The sequence below is a fragment of the Panthera leo genome, chromosome B1 (assembly GCF_018350215.1).
Source record: "Panthera leo isolate Ple1 chromosome B1, P.leo_Ple1_pat1.1, whole genome shotgun sequence".
NCBI lineage: Eukaryota > Metazoa > Chordata > Mammalia > Carnivora > Felidae > Panthera > Panthera leo.
In genome coordinates, this window is record NC_056682.1 from 28,816,552 (window position 1) to 28,834,413 (window position 17,862).

Below are 17,862 nucleotides of genomic sequence, written 5' to 3' on the forward strand. Positions count from 1 at the left end.
TTGTGAAATCATTTAAAATACCATTTTGCAAACAGTACATTAGTATAAAGATTTTTATAAATATTAAGATAAAGGTCAATGTAATTATATTATTTAAAACAAATTTATAATTATCTTGAGTAAACTGATATTACTGATTCCTTGAACTGATGTATCTTTTCTCAGGCTTACATCTACTTATTTTAGTGATAAGATTTGGTAATTGTGGAAATCTTACTTTACACTGTAGATTTTGAATTCTTGCAACAGAGAAATTTATAAACATTTCTCAGGTATCAAACATGTTCCCCCCTTTCTTTACCAAAGGAGGACTTTATTTAAATGTGGCATCTTTTATATGGGCTATTCCATATAATTTCATTTGTATAACTTTTTCTCCTTATAATTACTTTATCAGTGAGAAATGCTTGTTAAAGAAAATGGTTTTCTATTTTGCTGCCTGTCACCTTCCGTGTTGTTTGCTAATTGGGTGTTTTTTATCCTTTTGAGGAGCCAAAAGCGGTAGTATTTTCTTTGGCTTATTTTTGTTTGATTCTGAAGAAAAGTGTGAACAATTTGATTAATTCCATGCTAATGTGCCTCACCAGCCAAAAATTAGTGATATCACAGTAAAGAATCGTAGATTCTTTAGCATCTATCACAGTAAAGAATCAATAGATTCTCTCTTGGTCAAAAAAGAGTTATTTTCATTATAGATAGGGAGTATTAAAGCATTTAGTTGAGGATGAGGGTAGGGAAAGTGCTGTTTTTAAACATACTCATTTTTGATGAATTCCAATTGCAGTTTTAACTTTACCATTATAATGAATGCATTTGATTGAAATTATTGAAAATCTAGGCTGTTGTAGATCACAATTATGTTACTGGTATTATGAAGAATAAATGTTACTATTGACTTGGAACAATATTCTCATTTTGGGGGTTAAATAAAAAGTGATCTTGGAGAAAGAAAAGCTTTTATCATTTACATTCTTTTAAATATTTTAGCATCATGGTACATTCACCAGGAAAATCTTACAAGTCCTCAGAACCTGTTATTTCAGCTGAAGAGCAGAAGACTCAGGTATGGCTTTTGTGAAAAGGCAGTATTTGAAAGGATAGTTGTGAACATATGCATGCTTAAAATTTTTTTGCCAGTATTTTAAAAATTGTTCTTTAGCAAGGAGTCTGAGATACAGTTTAGTTTTCACCCTAAGGGAAAATGTAATATCTGAAGCTCTAAAAATAGAAGGCTGGATTTTTCCAAGTACATTTGAAAAGAAAACAAAAAATGTTGAGTTGTTTTCTTTGTTCTTTGTTCAGACTATGCTGTATAGCATACTGGTGGAAGCAAGGCAGGAACATGCCAATCAGAAGGGTGTTCCTCCCGCTATTCTGGCAACAAATAAGATACTGCTGGATATGGCCAAAATAAGGTAAGCTGTCTGTTTGCATATGTTCTAACTTATTTTCTTCTAACGTAATGTATTTGTAACATGGATTGTTAAGTGATAGTATGACTTTGGGTCCAGCTGTCGTGTCTGTGCGTTGACTGCCCAGTCTCCCATGCTGCTGCCCACAATGTCACCACCGAGCTATAGACCCATGTTTCTACGTCAATGAAAATCAACAGTTTTCAGCAATCAGATTCATTCTGTATAAAATCTAACTCTTTATCCACAAAGCCTCCATACATGCATTTCAGGCAACTACCAAAACTCTTCCTGAATATCTTACTTTTTTAAATTCATACCATCATGTTCTCAGTGATGCACGTTTAAAACCCCGGGTATTATTTTCACTCTTCTAACATGGATCCCCATCTTTGTCTTATTTAAATAGTTTTGAGACTTTTTCATGTAAATATTCCTTATGTGTCTGTGTATTCTCTCCTCTCTCTTTTTAGTGACACCCTGTTAGTTTGGACCAGTGCTCCTGGACTATTGCAAAAGCCAGTTACTTTTTCCTTCATCTCTCCCTCTCTGTTTCACCTGATAATATGACACTAAATCAGTCTTTATCATGTTGTACTTCTGCTTAACTAGTTCCCCACTGTCTTAACTTCTGTAGCTTATAATTCAGGCCCCTCCATTTATGGACTGAAACCTCCTTTTCCAGCCAAGTCATACGATTTTGAATGGTTTATCTTACCTAGGCTCTTTACCATTTGTTAAAGACCCACTTTCAACTTCCATATATTTATTTACAGTGTTGCTTCTGCCTTGTGGTTTCTTTGATTCCCCAAAACTCCTTTTAGGGAATCCTTTAAGATCTGGCTTTATTAATTATTTTTTCCATGAAGTCTTATATGCTCTTTAACAGCAAAGTAATTCCTCTCGCTAGAATTCATAAAGGACTTTAAAGTTAAATTTAGAAGAAGCTTCTATGGCACTTCTTACACAATGCTTTACTTACTTTTTTTGTTATTATTATTATTGGTATACATGTGTTCTATCTTGCAGATTTTAAACTCTGTGCATAAAGACACTATGTTCTCATCATTTTCTGTCTTCCGAAGCACCTAACACAATGCCTAATAAACACAAGTTGGTCAATAAATATTTAGAAGAAATATTAACAAAGAATAGTTGTTTGGAAATTGTATTCATCATTTATACTTTCTTTTAAAAAATTGTTCTTGTCACTAAATTTTATCCAAAAGGTGTTACTTTAGTGTAGAAATTTTAATAATAGAATATAGCGCTTATATTTTATAATAATTATTTCATTAAAAGTAAGTATTCAGGGGTGCCTGGGTGGCTCTGTCAGTTAAGCTTCTGACTCTTGATTCTGGCTCAGGTCATGATCTCCTGGTCATGGGATCGAACCCCATGTCAGGCTCTACACTGACAGTGCAGAACCGGCTTGGGATTCTCTCTCTCTCCCTCTCTCTGCCCCATGTCTCAAAAATAATAATAACAAATAAATAAATATTCCAAGACCACACTTTAATATTTAGTGAAGATGTTTGAAGGAAAAAGAATAATCATGAGATTGGCAGATTTTTAGAAGGTAGGCAACATACAGTCTCTTGGATATTGGATACAGTAAGAAATAGTGAGTTAAAAGCCTAAAGTAGTTAGCAGGTTTGTTGTTACCGGTAAATACTTCGTAAATAATGAATGGGATTTTCTTTTTTGTTTCTTAGCCTGTCAGTTGTCCGCAGTTAAAGCCTCATAGTTATTTATTTTGAGAGAGAGAGAGTGAGAGAGAGAGCACACGTGCATGAGCCGGGGAGAGACACAGAGAGGGGAGAGAGGCAATCCTAAGCAGGCTCCATGCTGTCAGCGCAGAGCCCAATGCAGGACTCGATCTCATGAACTGCGAAATCATGACCTGAGCTGAAATCAAGAGTTGGACACTTAATTGACTGAGCTTCCCAGGTGCCCCGGGCCTCATAGTAGCCTTTTTTTTATTATTTACAAAAATAATAATAAGATCAGTCATAGAATAGAACATTAGTTTCTTCATGATAATACCCTATTTATCAGTTAGTACCGTGTTTCTGTGGTGACAATGGTGGTGGTGTTTTTATTCATAAATTGCTAAAATGGCAAATCTTTAAATGGTGGAAAGCAAAGAAAGACATCATAAAATATGAGTGCCTGTATTACACATTGTTTCTGATTGTTGGAAAAATATATGTTTACTGTTAGTATGACACTAAATATCAGCTATGTTACTGGAGTGATAATGTTTTAGTGGTTTGTTGACCTTTTAATTTTTTTGAATGACAGACCTACTGCAGTTGAAAATGTGAAAAGGATCGATGGTGTTTCTGAAGGCAAAGCTCTTATGTTGGCCCCTCTGTTGGAAGTTATCAAACATTTCTGTCAAAAAAATAGCATTCAGGTAAAATACTGTGATTTTTCAGGAACTGTGAGAATAAACATTTTTTAATAATTTCAGAAACACCTTTCAACAGCAGTATTTTCTCCATTTACAGTTGGTCCTTGAACAATGTGGAGCATTAGGGGCGCTGACCCCCACACGATCAAAAATCTACAGATAACTTTTGAATCTCCCAAAACTTACCTACTAAGTAGCCTACTGTTGACTGGAAGCCTTATTGAGAACACAGACAGTCGATTAACACATATTTTTTATGTTATATGTTTTATATACTATATTCTTACAATAAAGTAAGCTAGAGAAAAGAAAATGTTATTAGAAAAATCAAAGAAGAGAAAATATATTTATGGAGCTGTACCGTATTTGTTGAAAAGAAAATCTGCATATAAGTGGACCTGTCCCATTCACACTGTATTGTTCAAGGGTCAACTGTATTTTCATTTCCACACTGGACACTTAAAAAAGCGATTCAGATTGTTTGTATAGTAAATCACTTATAAAAACATGTTAGTTACCTATATTTATTTATTTAATTTTTTTTTTTTTTTTTTTTTTTTTTTTTTTTTTTTTTTGAGAGACAGAAAGAGAGCACGAGTAGGAGAGGGGCAGCGAGAGGGGGAGAGAGATCCCCAAACAGGCTCTGCACTGTTAGCACAGAATCTGACATGGGGCTTGATCCCATGAACTGTGAGATCATGACCTGAGCCAAAATCAAGAATTGGATGCTCAACCGACTGAGCCACCCATGCGCCCCCTCTCTTCAGTCTTCATAGTGTTTTCTTCCTATCCTTTTACTTCTTGCTTCACTGTAAATGACCGTTTCCACAGGGACCTTTGGGTTTCTTTCTTTAAACTCCACATGTAGACTCTATTAGTCTGTGTACTCCAACATAGAAGGTGAGGCATTGTGAGGTGGTAGAAAGTCTATTAAACTCAGAATCAGGGAATCAAGAATTTAATTCCACCACTGTCTACCTGGGGAAGCCAAACGTTAAAGTGTTCTTTAACTTCTTTGGGTTTCCATTTCCTCACGTACAGGATGGAAAGCATACTTTCCTTCCCCATATTAAAGAAACAATGGATGAATTAGAAAGATAAAAGATAACAGGGTGGGAATAAAAAGTTGGAAGAGTTAAAAATATGGAAGGAAGTATTTTAAAAAAATTTTTTAAGTTCATTTATTTATTTTGAGAGAGGGGTGGGGGAGGGGCAGAGAGAGATGGGGAGAGAGAATCCCAAGCAGGCTCTGCACTGTCAGCACAGAGCCCAACATGGGGCTCGATCTCACAAACCATGAGATCATCACCTGAGCCAAGATCAAGAGTCAGACACTTAACCGACTGAGCCACCTAGGCACCCCTGGAAGACAATATTAAAGGGCTATTTTTACTTGTAAGAATCTCCTGTAAGCTTTGGACAGGCACATTTGGATCCCACTTTAGAAATCATCCTTGTAATCTTAAAACTCTGATATGTCTTATCACAGAATAGTTGTGTTTGGGGGAGTATTATCCTTCTCTGTGAGCTTGGTTTTATGTATACTAGTGTGCATATGCAAATGTAAATGGTTATATTGGAATGCAGATTCATTAATTTATAGTGAGAAATGCAACTGGAAAGTTTCACTTGACCCAGCCAGTGTGTTTTCCTCTCCTATTGAGGAAAAAGGGATATGGGAGGCCGGCTTATCTGACAGTTGCTTAGCATGCCTGGAATATAACAAGGGGCATTCTGATGGTGTCTGAAGTTGTCTCTAAGCATCAAGGCAGGTTGAGGCATTCTCATACATTACTTGCCCGGGAAGCTGTCCTATTCAAATCTAGTTAGCTAAGGCATCTTCTCCTCTAGACAGTGCTTGGATAGGCATTGCCTACTTCTGTCGTTCTGCCTTTCCTATTTATATGTTTCCACAATTGACCACTGTCTATCCACATAGCCTTTTATCTACATAGAACATGATTTGATGAGACTTTTGCTCATTAGAATCACATTCTAGCCCTATCTTCTTGAGATTACTGCTCTCATATTACTTTGCTTAGTGTTTTGGATGTTTCTAAACCCTTTGGTCACAAGTTTACAGATGATACCATGATTTTGTCCCCTAAATAATAAAATCTGTATGGATTATCAGCATAACTTACAGTGGTCACATTTCCAAAACTTTGGTATAGGAGTGTCACATTGTTGCCTCCAACTTTAGACCGTTATACAGACATACCTAGAAATCTGGCTAATGAAGTTTGATGTTAGTTAGGCATTCCTAGGAATTTAGGGCCAAATTTGACAGCATTCAGGTCTCAGATGGAAACACTTCATTTAATAAAAAATACTCTTCCTTGAAAATTTAGGGGTGCCTAGAAACAACGACTTTAGGTCATTGGATTGTCTGGGCCTCTCTGTTCACCAAACTGCAGTCGTGCTAGGTATCTGTGAACTAATCTACAGACTCATTTTTTATTTAGGATAGAAATGAACTTCTGTGGGTTAACAGTAAGCCAAGTTCTATTGGATTTAATTCTTTTAATTTAGTATTTGTGCTTATGTTTTGAAAGGTAAAGTTAGGAGAAACTTCATGTATCTATGTGAATCATATATAATTCTACCACTAACTCTCATTTGGTCTTTATTTCAAGATATTTTCTTCATTAATCTCATATTTTCAATCCTTTCCCCACTTTTTTTCTTTTAAACATGTCCTAAAGAACTATATTGAAGAATTTAGATAATGCTTCAAGTTTAGAGCCACAGTTTGTACATATCTTTTTAAACTATATGTATATAGTGATGATATATTTACTTATGATATATTAGAATTTGTGGGTGTGGTATCTGAGTTTGAATTTTAATTTGGTTTATTCATTCATTCAACGTTCACTTCCAGGGATTAAGAAATTTAGGGTCAGAGTGGTCCACATTATAGTTCATTTGTTATTCCCTCTTATTGGCTAACGGGGAGGCTAGACATTTCTGGTCCTATAATCATGTTTGCCATTACAAATATTTTATCGAAAAACTTACTCCCTCTAGCCTTATTTTATCTTTTTAGATAAATAGATAAAAACAAAAACAAAAACAGGGGCACTTGAGTGGCTCGGTCGGTTGAGCGTAGGACTCTTGATTTCGGTTTGGGTCATGATCCCTAGGTTGTGGGATCTACACTGCCAGCACAGAGCCTGCTTGGGATTCTCTGTCTCCCTTCTCTCTCTGTCCTTCCTCTGCCCTGTCTCGTGAGTATGCACTCTTCTCTCTCTCTCGCTCTCTCTCTCAAAAATAAACAAACATTAAAAACAAAAAACGTAAAAACCTTTTTTGAGCTCTTTGTAAAAAGCGAATTTTTTACTGTTCTTTAGAGACTTTTCCCCCCAGTGCCTAATGACCATATTAATACTCTATCATTATATTGATATTATTATTGATCATTTTGTTACACTTTAAATTTTGTAGACAGACCTCTTTCCAAATACAAAACTTCAGGAAAAACAAGGGAACAGTCTGGTGCCGAAAAATGGAGCATGCTCCCTTTCGCAGTCTGTGGCCATCACGTATTCTTTATTCCAAGAAAAGAAGATGTCTTTGGTAAGTGTTTTACTTTCAAGTTAGAGGGGATTGTCAAATTTATGTAAACATGTGTTTTATCAGTTTTTCAAATATTAAATGTGACTTGGGATAAAATTCTTATAATCAATCCTACAATATTTTCTATTTCATTTTATATTTCATCAAAAAAATTGTTTTTAATGTTTTTATTTTCTGAGACAGAGAGAGACAGAGTATGAGTCAGGGAGGGGCAGAGAGAGAGGGAGACACAGAATCTGAAGCAGGCTCCAGTCTCTGAGCTGTCAGCACAGAGCCCGACTCAAGGGCTCAAACTCAAGGATCGTGAGACCATGACCCGAGCTGAAGTCGGATACTTAACTGACCAAGCCACCCAGGCGCCCCTATATGTAATTTTAGACTAGAATGTCATTTTCTTTTTCTGCTAAGCCTACTTTTGTCAATTAAGTAAAAACAGCAAGTATACTTTGACCATGATTATTTTATAGAGGTTGTATAGAGGTGCTGTTAAACACACTTACAGCTTAGGGATATTAGAGCAGCCATATTTTAAGACTCTATTTTTTTTAAAGCTGGGACTAATAGTTTAATAACTATTAGCTTATGTATTGATAAAGAATTATCTCCAAGATACATTAAAGGGGAGATGCAGAGCTGTTTGAAAAACATAAATTTGTGTGTATATATATGCATTTTTATTTATTGACATATCCTTGTGTATGTATACAGAAATGCATAGAATATCATTGGAAGGATGTCCAAGAAGCTAGAAATAAGTTTAAAAAAAAAAAAAAACACTAACAACAAACTTGTTTTCCACTCTGTATCCTCTAATACTATTCTGTTTTTTAAACCATGCCTGATGGTCTTTGAAAAAAATCTTCATTACTGTGAAAAATGGCCATATTAATGTTTTTTCATATTCAGTGTTCTGGCCTAAATCCTTAAGGCTGTTGAGGCCAGTGTAAATATGAAAAACAGTCCATAGTTTGTCTTCATCACTTAATAGATATTCTAATTAAACAGTCAAATTTCTAAAATTAAAAGTACCAAAGCCATTACAGAAGAAACCAAATAATTCCATTGAACTATTTTTGAAAAAAATTCTTATTTAAATAGTAATTTACACATGTGAGTTAAATATGCTTGTATATACATAAATTGAACATCAATATCTATGGCATAATTGAATATGGTACTAAGAAAATTTGGCATAGCTTCTATAAAGTACATTCTAATACTATGCCATGATATGTGGTTTCATGTAGTTTCAGTATTATATTACATATTCATGGTTAAAAATGTGAAGAATGGTGTATTTTCATTAATGTCTTATACTATTATTTTGTTGTTTGTTATTGTGTAATATCATGGTATAATTATCTGTTCTTCCCACGGGTCTGAGAGGGTCTGTGCCAACTAACCACAAAATTAACCATACCTAAGGACTAATTAATCTGGAGCAATAATACAATTAGTTCTAGGTAATTTGATGCCTGGGATCAAATAACCCTGATATTATGCACACATGGTGCATACTGTGTAGTAGAAAAAGGTAGACAGTTAATTAAGGTAATTCAAAATCTACCTTTGAAGGATGTAATTAGTGCTTCAAATGTTCTATTCTGTGAAAGTATCTACATTCACGTAAATACAATCCAAATTCATACTTCAAAGATATATTAAGGGAGTATCATGAAATAATTTAGAGCTGACTAAACTTTCTGAGTATTTAAAGCAATGTTTTATCTAATGTACGTTGTAAATGGATTTGGAACTACCTTTGTTTAAAAAGCTACATGAATCTGTAATGCTGTCCTAAATTTAAAACAATTCATCTTAAGTTTAATGCTAGGCAAGAGATGACAGAATAAATTGTGGTTATTATTTTATGAATAGAGCCAATATAAAAACCTTATTAAAGTCTTCTCAAGAACCTTGTATAAAATGCACCTGGAGCCTTACATTATCACTAAGCATTTTAGGACTTGTCTTCTTGGAAATTCATATAACTGAAATACCATGTAGTAGTTCAATTATAGAATATTGGATTACAGTTCCCTCTATTTTCAAAAGGCTGTGGCAGTCAGTAGACTTCCACAGAATGATTACTCTCTACTACTGATAGGTTTTTAAAGTGAATAATTATAGAGGGATTGAGGAATGAGTTCTTAGCTAAAGCTGGATGATTTTGTTTTATTCAATACAGTAAGTATAAAAAGTAGAACTGGAGATGTATAATGTGGGCAGTTTTAAAGAAATAGTAAACTTGAAAATTTGGAATGAAAGTTCAGTGCATTGTTTATTTCTCAGTGAACATTTACTACCTGAAGGTTTTGGACCTTTTATTTGCATACAGTACCGTGCAAACATTTGAAACCTCACTGGTTGTTTTGTTCCTCTTTCTCTAGATGAGGATAGCTGAGAACAGGATTCTGCCTCTCACAGCAGTTGGCATGCACTTATCCCAGGCGGTGAGAGCTGGCTGCCCACTTGATTCGGAGCGAGCAGGCCTGACTCCAGAGGTTCAGAAGATTATTGCTGATGTTATCCGAAACCCTCCCATCAACTCAGGTGATCACTGTGACCCTCGTCTACAGCCTTAATGACTTGAGTCACTGAACCCAGATGAAGTAAACAAGCAATCCACTAATATTTTTCACTTCACCAGCATTAACCCTTTATGCTACTATGAAAACTTACTTTGGTAATGCTTGTTAATTGTTTTTCAAAACCAGTCTTTCTTCCCATTACCACTCAGAAGAGACTGCATCTGAGAAATTCTTGGTTTCCTTTTCGGCTTTAGAATACAACTTCCACTACCCCCAAAACAATGAACTTTCATCCTTTTCTAACTTCTGCTTCACCCCTTGAAAACAACACGTTTTTTTCCCATGTTCATTTCCCGTATTGACTTCTCACTTCCCCTTGAATCTTACAGATTCCTTGTCATTTGTTTCACTGAAGTAGCCTTATTCTACAATTCTTATTCAATACAGTGGTCTCAGTCAGTGTGATGTTGAAGAGCTGGTCCCAGGTCTCTAGGCCCCCACGTAGAATGGTGTCCTCTTGTCACTTTGCTGCAGAACCTGAGCCGTGCTGAGACCAAGCCCCTTTGCCTGCCCTGCAGAAACTTAAAAATTATGATCTGTTTTTTACAGAATTAAAGATGAGCTACCTCAGAAGATTTTTCTCCCTACATGTGCAACCTGGCCATGTTAGAATTCAATAAATCCGATAAATATTTCCACATTCTTAGGGCAGAGCAGTAGACATACAAAAAGCCTTATCTCCAAAACCACAATGCAAATACTTAAGTTTCTATTAACTCAGGTTCATTACCACTTGGGAACAACTAGGCAGTTCCCCCCCAAAATTTGGAAATAAGGGAAATAAGATCACCTTCTGAAAGCACAGTCAATACTATGTTAAATTGGTTAGAACAAAGATATTAAAGTCACCTTAAAAGGCAGCAATAATTCTAGGTTTGAGGAAAGCTTGACTGAAGGCCTAAAGAAAGGACACCTTCATCGCTTCCATTGATCAACTATGGAGGCAGAGGGGGAAGACAAAGACAAAGAGGCAAGTGTGGGTAGTAGTCATCTAAATTATTCCCAGAGAACTAAAATTTTTCTTTCTTTTTACCTTAAAAGATTGATTATTTATCTATTTATCTATTTATTTATTTATTTATTTATTTATTTATTTATTTACATTTCTTTCTTTCCTTTGGATAATATCTGTGCCCAGTGTGGGGCTCAAACTCACGACCCTGAGATAAAGAATCACATGCTCTCTCAATTGAGTCAGGCACCCCGAAAATATTTGTTTTAATTATACCATATTAAAGTTGTACTGCCAACTATTTCAAAAAAACAAACATGCAAGTTCTGATCCTGGCCAATGAGACTTCAAGTATATTCTTTTTTTTTTTTTTTTTTTTTTTTTTAGTGTTTATTTATTTTTGAGACAGAGAGAGACAGAGCATGAATGGGGGAGGGTCAGAGAGAGGGAGATACAGAATCTGAAACAGACTCCAGGCTCTGAGCTGTCAGCAAAGAGCCCGATGCGGGGCTCGAACTCACGGACCGCGAGATCATGACCTGAGCCGAAGTCGGCCGCTTAACCGACTGAGCCACCCAGGCGCCCCGAGACTTCAAGTATATTAAGGGCCTATTGATTAGTTATGCCAAGATCTTATTTGAGTATTTGAGGAAGACATTTCAGCAACTAATTCTGCTTCTATATCACTTCCTTGCCTTCTGGTTATAATTTGAGTTCTCAAGTAGATCTGTCTGTAGGGAAAGTATGCACTAGTCTTGCTAATCTGGATACTTATCTGTGTGATAATTGTGAATTCATAATTGTAAATCAGGGAATTGACAGCTCGTGAGCATGGCTAATGTGGATCTGTTAAGGTTAAAGTAGGTCTCTAAATCTGAAAACCTGAGTGCTGTGTCACGGACTGTGATAAAACATCCAAGCTTACTTAGCCGTGAATCATCTTATGAGAAAGCTAGGCAGCTGTCCTGGTCACATTCCCATTGTTCCAACTCCAGCAGCCACCTACCTTGAAATTAAGGTAGAGGAAGGAAAACCGTAATTACTTTGTAGGGTTAGACTATGATTATATCAAACCTCTCTTTCTCCAATGCAAAGTAAAATAGTATTGTAAAGGAAGTCAAAGACTCCGATGCCTTCTTGATTTTAATACTTGTGGAATTATTTTTTTCCTTTGTGTATGTATAATCTCTCAGGACTTAAAGAAGTGTTTGTCTTTTGATGAGGCTGTTGGGTAGTAGGTGGTATTCTCTGAAAGAGTTTATGCAGTTTTTTTCCTTTTTCCTTTTTGTTTTTTTGCTTCCTGTTGACCATCATGTTTGGTATCATTGGCTACCTTCCTTAAATCCTGAAGACTGGCGAATGTGTCAGCCTGGTCAGTGAGAGCAAAGTCTCTGGTGACTGCTGACCTGTTTCAATGTAGGCTTACCATTTCACAGCTATGTGACCTTGGGCAAATTACCCAATCTCCCCAAGCCCCAGTTTTCCTCATCTTAAAATTTTTTTTAATTTTTTTTTTAATTTTGTGTGTGTGTGTGTGTGTGTGTGTGTGAGAGAGAGAGAGAGAGAGAGAGAGAGCAAGCAGGGGAGGGGCAGAGAGGGAGACACAGAATCCGAAGCATGCTCCAGGCTCAGAGCTGTCAGCACAGAGCCCAATGGGGGGCTCAAACTCATGAACCGCAAGATCATGACCGAAGCGGTAGCCAGATGCACTGGCAGCGCTGTGCAGAGGTACTCAAACCCATAAACTGAGAGATAATGACCTGAGCCGAGACCAAGAGTGGAATGCTTAACCGACTGAGCCACCCAGGTGTCCCTTGGGCAGATATTCTTGAATGACATAAAATAGATGTTCTAATTTCGATTCATTATTGGCAGAGGGAAATGGTAGGGAAGGATTTAACATTCTAGTATTTAGCCAATTATTGACAACATCTATTTTATTTGGCTATGGTAAAGAATCCAGGTGTTCCTAATTTGCTTTACAAATCATATAGTTGTAAAATTACAGGATTTTAGACCTGGAAAGGAAATTGGAAATCATTAAATTTTCACTGTGCTAATCCAGCCCTGTTTCAGAGATACGAATTTGAGGCCTAGAGAGTTGCAGATTGTTTTAATATCATGTCAAGATTAGTGACTGAGCAAGTTTTTCTTTTTACTATACGATGTTTAAGCGTACTGCCAACTATTTAAAGAAAGAAATATGCAGTTTCTAATCCTGGTGTAAGATTTGGGTTTATAAACCTCTCATTGATGGGTAAAATAAATATACTTACGTATAATCAGGTTAACATATTTATATGTCTAGTATCTTTAAATATTCTCTAGTCTCCTCTACATTCTGAGTTTAGCAATTTTCATTTCTGATGTCAGACAAGTTTTTAAATTAAGAAATATTAAGGGGCGCCTGGGTGGCTCAGTTGGTTAAGCGTCCGACTTCAGCTCAGGTCATGATCTCACAGTCCGTGAATTCGAGCCCCGCACCGGGCTCTGTGCTGACAGCTCAGAGCCTGGAGCCTACTTCAGATTTTGTGTGTCGCTCTCTCTCTGCCTCTACCCCACTCATGCTCGCTCTCTCTCTCTCTCTCTCTCAAAAATAAAACATTTTAAAAATTAAAAAACAAAACAAAACAAAAAACATTTGTCTTGCGGCGCCTGGCTGGCTCAGCAGTTGAGTGTCCAGCTCTTGATTTCAGCTCAAGTTATTATCTTGCAGTTTGTGGGATCCAGCCCAGTGTCCAGCTCTATGCTGACAGAGTGGAACCTGCTTGGGATTCTTTCTCTCCCTGTCTCTCACTCTCTCTCCCCCTCCCCAGCTTGTATATGCACATGATCTTTCTCTCTCTCTCAAAATAGATAACAACAACAACAAAAAATTTGTCTTTACCACTATATACTGAATATAGCAAATAAATTTTCATTTAGAGAGTCATACTAAATTGAAATTCTACATAAAGAAAACTTTGAAATCTACTTATTAAACATTTAATTCATCTTTCTGCCTATACACTCTATGTAGGTTACACATATAATGTGAAAAAATATATTATTGTAGTTTACTTCCAAAGCCAAAATTGAGAAAGTTAGATTTTGAGAACTATGAGCTCTAAATTTTATTTCTTTGATTGTATATTTATAGTATGTAAGATAACACTTATTGAAATGTGAAATTTTACTTTTGAATTTTTGTTTTTCCTTGATACTTGATAAGAGAAATACTATTCTCTCATCAGAGAAGACATTTTTGAATTATAAATTGTAATAAGAAATGAAGATGTACGTACTACATTAATGACTCAGATGCGTTATTTTCATGTTTTATTTAACTGTAGCCATATTATATAATTTGGTGTTTTAGTGAACAGGTTTGATTGGCATTTAAATTCTGCAAAATACTGAATTGAGAATTTTCTATTATTTTATTATGGCCTAATCTTATACCTGAAAACAGAGTATTTGTGAATTGAGAAATCACATGTATTATTTTCATGCTGTCTTATTTGCTAAGTAGGTTTTGTCCTTGTTATTTAATATTTACAGAAGTTTTAAAACTTTTCAATGTTTTAGTTTATCCATGTTTATGTAATTTTAAGATTTTTTATGGAGTTGAAATTGTAACTATGCTTAATAAATTAGGCAAGACATTTAATGAGGTGTCTGGATAATATTTGAATAATCTCATTCTTCCATTGTTTATGTGCATGTAACTGGAAAATTAAGGGTGGCTTCCAAGGGACCTGCCACAAAACTAGGAGTAATATGATCTCTTTTAAAGCTTTGCAGCCAGTGTTCATTATTCTCCAGTAGAAATTTTCAGCACTTACTTGCCTGTAAAGCTAGGGCAGGAGATGTGTCTTTAATGCTAGATGCCCCTTATTTGCATGTGTATGTTGTAGGATGACTTTAAGATAAAAATATTGGGGCACTTGGGTGGCTCGGTCCGTTAAGCGTCCAACTTTGGCTCAGGTCATGATCTCACGGTCCGTGAGTTCGAGCCCCGCGTCAGGCTCTGTGCTGACAGCTCAGAGCCTGGAGCCTGTTTCAGATTCTGTGTCTCCCTCTGTCTCTGCCCCTCCCCTGTGCATGCTCTGTCTCTCTCTGTCTCAAAAATAAATCAATGTTAAGATAAAAATATTAAGGGTACTTACAGAAATGTGTAATGTGAATATAAGGATTTTCTAATTATATCTAGAAATTATATTCAAATTATAGTACAATAACTTTATACATTTATTAATCATTAACAGTGGTTTAAAACTATAAGCAAATGTTTACACATCATACTTTTATGAAAAGAAGACATTCTAATTTCAGAAACACATTGTTTCAAATGGAATAAAATGTCTCATTTTTCCTTTCAAAATAATTCATTGAATCTATGATGCCATGATAATTCAAAGTTATTGAACTATGTTTCCAAAGAATTCGCTTGTATAATGTACATTTACAATATGATGAAATTAAGGATGTATAGTTTATTTACCCAGGGCTTAAATACCCATAGAAGAAAATAAATGTAATATAATATAGTCCTGTTAGTTGGCTGGAGTACAGGAAATTTTATATGGTTTTTCTAGGGCAGCACTATCCAAAACAAAATATGATATGAACCATACATGCAATTTTATTTTTTTAATTAAAAAATTTTTTTAATTGAAGTATAGTTGACACACAGTGTTACATTAGTTTCTGATGTGCAGCGTAGAGATTCAACAAGTCTATATATTATTATTCACATATGCAATTTTAAGTTTTCTAGTAGCCACATTAAAAAAGTAAAAGATAAAATAGAAAAGTAAAAATAAACAGATGTATGAATTCTGATTATATAATTTAATTAACTGAATGTATTAAAAATGTTACCAATTTTAGCATAAAACCAATATAAAATTATTGAGATATTTTGTTTATTTTTTGTACTATGCCTTTGAAATTGTGTATGCATTTTATATTTACAGCATGTCAATTCTGATAGTAAATTGTAATCGAAAATACTTGATCTATATTTAGCTTTCATAAATTGACAGCTGAATAAAGTAGATGAAGATACTCAATGTGTTCCAAATGTATGTAAAATTTTTCTGATAACTGAATCAAGTATCAGTTTTCAAATTTAATTTTAAATTAAGTTTGCTTAAAATTAAGTATTGAGTTCCTTAGCCACACTAGCCACATTTCAGGTAGCTACATGTGGGTAGTGCTTATAGTATGAGATAGCACAGTTATAGAGGCAGTTTGCCAATATGTGCGAAAACATAAATGTGTTTACCCTTTGAACTAGCAATCCCACTTCTAAGAATCTAGAAATCTGGAAAAATAAACGTAATGTAATGTTCATTGGAAAAAAAAATTTTTTTTTTGAAAGAAAACCTGAAGACCTGAAAGGGAGCTCAGACACAGACTTCTCAGCCATTAAGAAATTAATGAAGTAGTAAAATGGGCCAAATTTCTGTGGTGTTTGGATGGTATAATGGCCAAAGGGCAAGTAGAATTTTAGTTGGTTGATAGATTTGGCAGTCACATTGCTAATTTTATTACATTTAGAGTTAATCTTATCTTTCCAAGTTTAAAAAAAAAAATTTTTTTAATGCGTATTTATTTTTGAGAAAGAGAAAGAGCGAGAGAGGGTGTGAGTAGGGGAGGGGCAGAGAGAGAGAGAGGGAGACACAGAATCCGAAGCAGGCTCCAGGCTCTGAGCTGTCAGCACAGAGCTTGATGTGGGGCTCCCAACTCACAAACCACGAGATCATGACCAAGGAGCCAAAGTTGGACGTTCAACCGACTGAGACATCCAGGCGCCCCTTAACTTTCCAAGTTTTTGATTAGAATCAGTTTCACATTTTAAAACTTTAAAGTTAGAAAGAGTAGAGGCTAAATCATTGATACCCCATGGTCTTAGTTTCCATTAGCTGTGTAACCTTTTCTCTTCCTGTTGCGTTTTTTTGTAACTGCAGTGTTTTTTTTGTTTTGTTTAAGTCCAAGAGTAGCAAGATAAGATCTTTGAAAGGAGAATATAAACCTTGAAAAGTGCAATAATTGAAAGACCACCTTTTCAGGGTGGCATTGTGAATTTGAATTGGGTGTCAGAAATGTTTTATACTAGTTTTATAATTACATGAAGATGAGTGAATAGATTCTAAGCTGCTTAGTTTTAAGCTACTCCTAGAACATTTCACATGAATGTGATGTTGGAAGTGTTTGAAACATAAGTAGTGGTCTGTGGGAGATCACTAAATAATTTGTAAAAGGTGTGAAGACATAACACACAGTTGAATCGGTTCTGTTGAGTTACAAAAATCAAAAATTCCTTGTTATTTCTTTCTCAGAAAACTCAGTTACTATGCATTTTAAATAGTGTGTTTTGTTATGCTACACTCTCTATTGAAAGGATCTTTTTTTTATTAGCATTTTATTTACAAGTGTGATTACCTTTTATCTTAAGAATAAGTCATTTTCATGGGGCACCTGGGTGGCTCAGTTGGTTAAGTGTCCGACTTTGGCTTAAGTCATGATCTCATGGTCCGTGGGTTCAAGCCTTGTGTTGGGCTTTGTGCTGACAGCTCGAAGCCTGGAGCCTGCTTCAGATTCTGTGTCTCCCTCTCTCTCTGCTCCTCCCCCACTCGAACTCTTTCTCTCTCTCAAAAAATAAACATTAAAAAAATTTTAAGAATAAGTCATTTTCAAAAATGATTGTAATTGATATTTGGAATTTGAAGCATAATTCCTTTAGAAACAGTTCTGTAGATAGTGGTTTCTCAGGGCACCTCACAAAAAGCAGTTTGAAACATAATTTATATGAATTCGCTGGCATTGACCTGACTTTGAGTCTTGGAGGCAAGGGCTAATTGCAGGTGGTGCACGGGTGAGGGGAGGACACATTTTACTTAATTTCTGTTTGTAGGGCTGTAGGCA

General features: G+C 35.4%; 1 protein-coding gene across 7 annotated transcripts in view; it reads left to right on the forward strand.

Annotated features, from left to right (window-relative positions):
- The window catches only part of WRN (WRN RecQ like helicase), a 151,574-nt gene that overhangs the window by 127,124 nt on the left and 6,588 nt on the right, over nt 1-17,862 (forward strand). For all 7 annotated transcript variants that reach the window (XM_042934474.1, XM_042934476.1, XM_042934475.1 and 4 more), the window contains 5 exons: nt 988-1,063; nt 1,303-1,415; nt 3,717-3,831; nt 7,276-7,407; nt 9,798-9,960. In XM_042934474.1, coding sequence (XP_042790408.1) covers nt 988-1,063; nt 1,303-1,415; nt 3,717-3,831; nt 7,276-7,407; nt 9,798-9,960 — 599 coding nt within the window. The remainder of the gene's footprint in view (nt 1-987; nt 1,064-1,302; nt 1,416-3,716; nt 3,832-7,275; nt 7,408-9,797; nt 9,961-17,862) is intronic.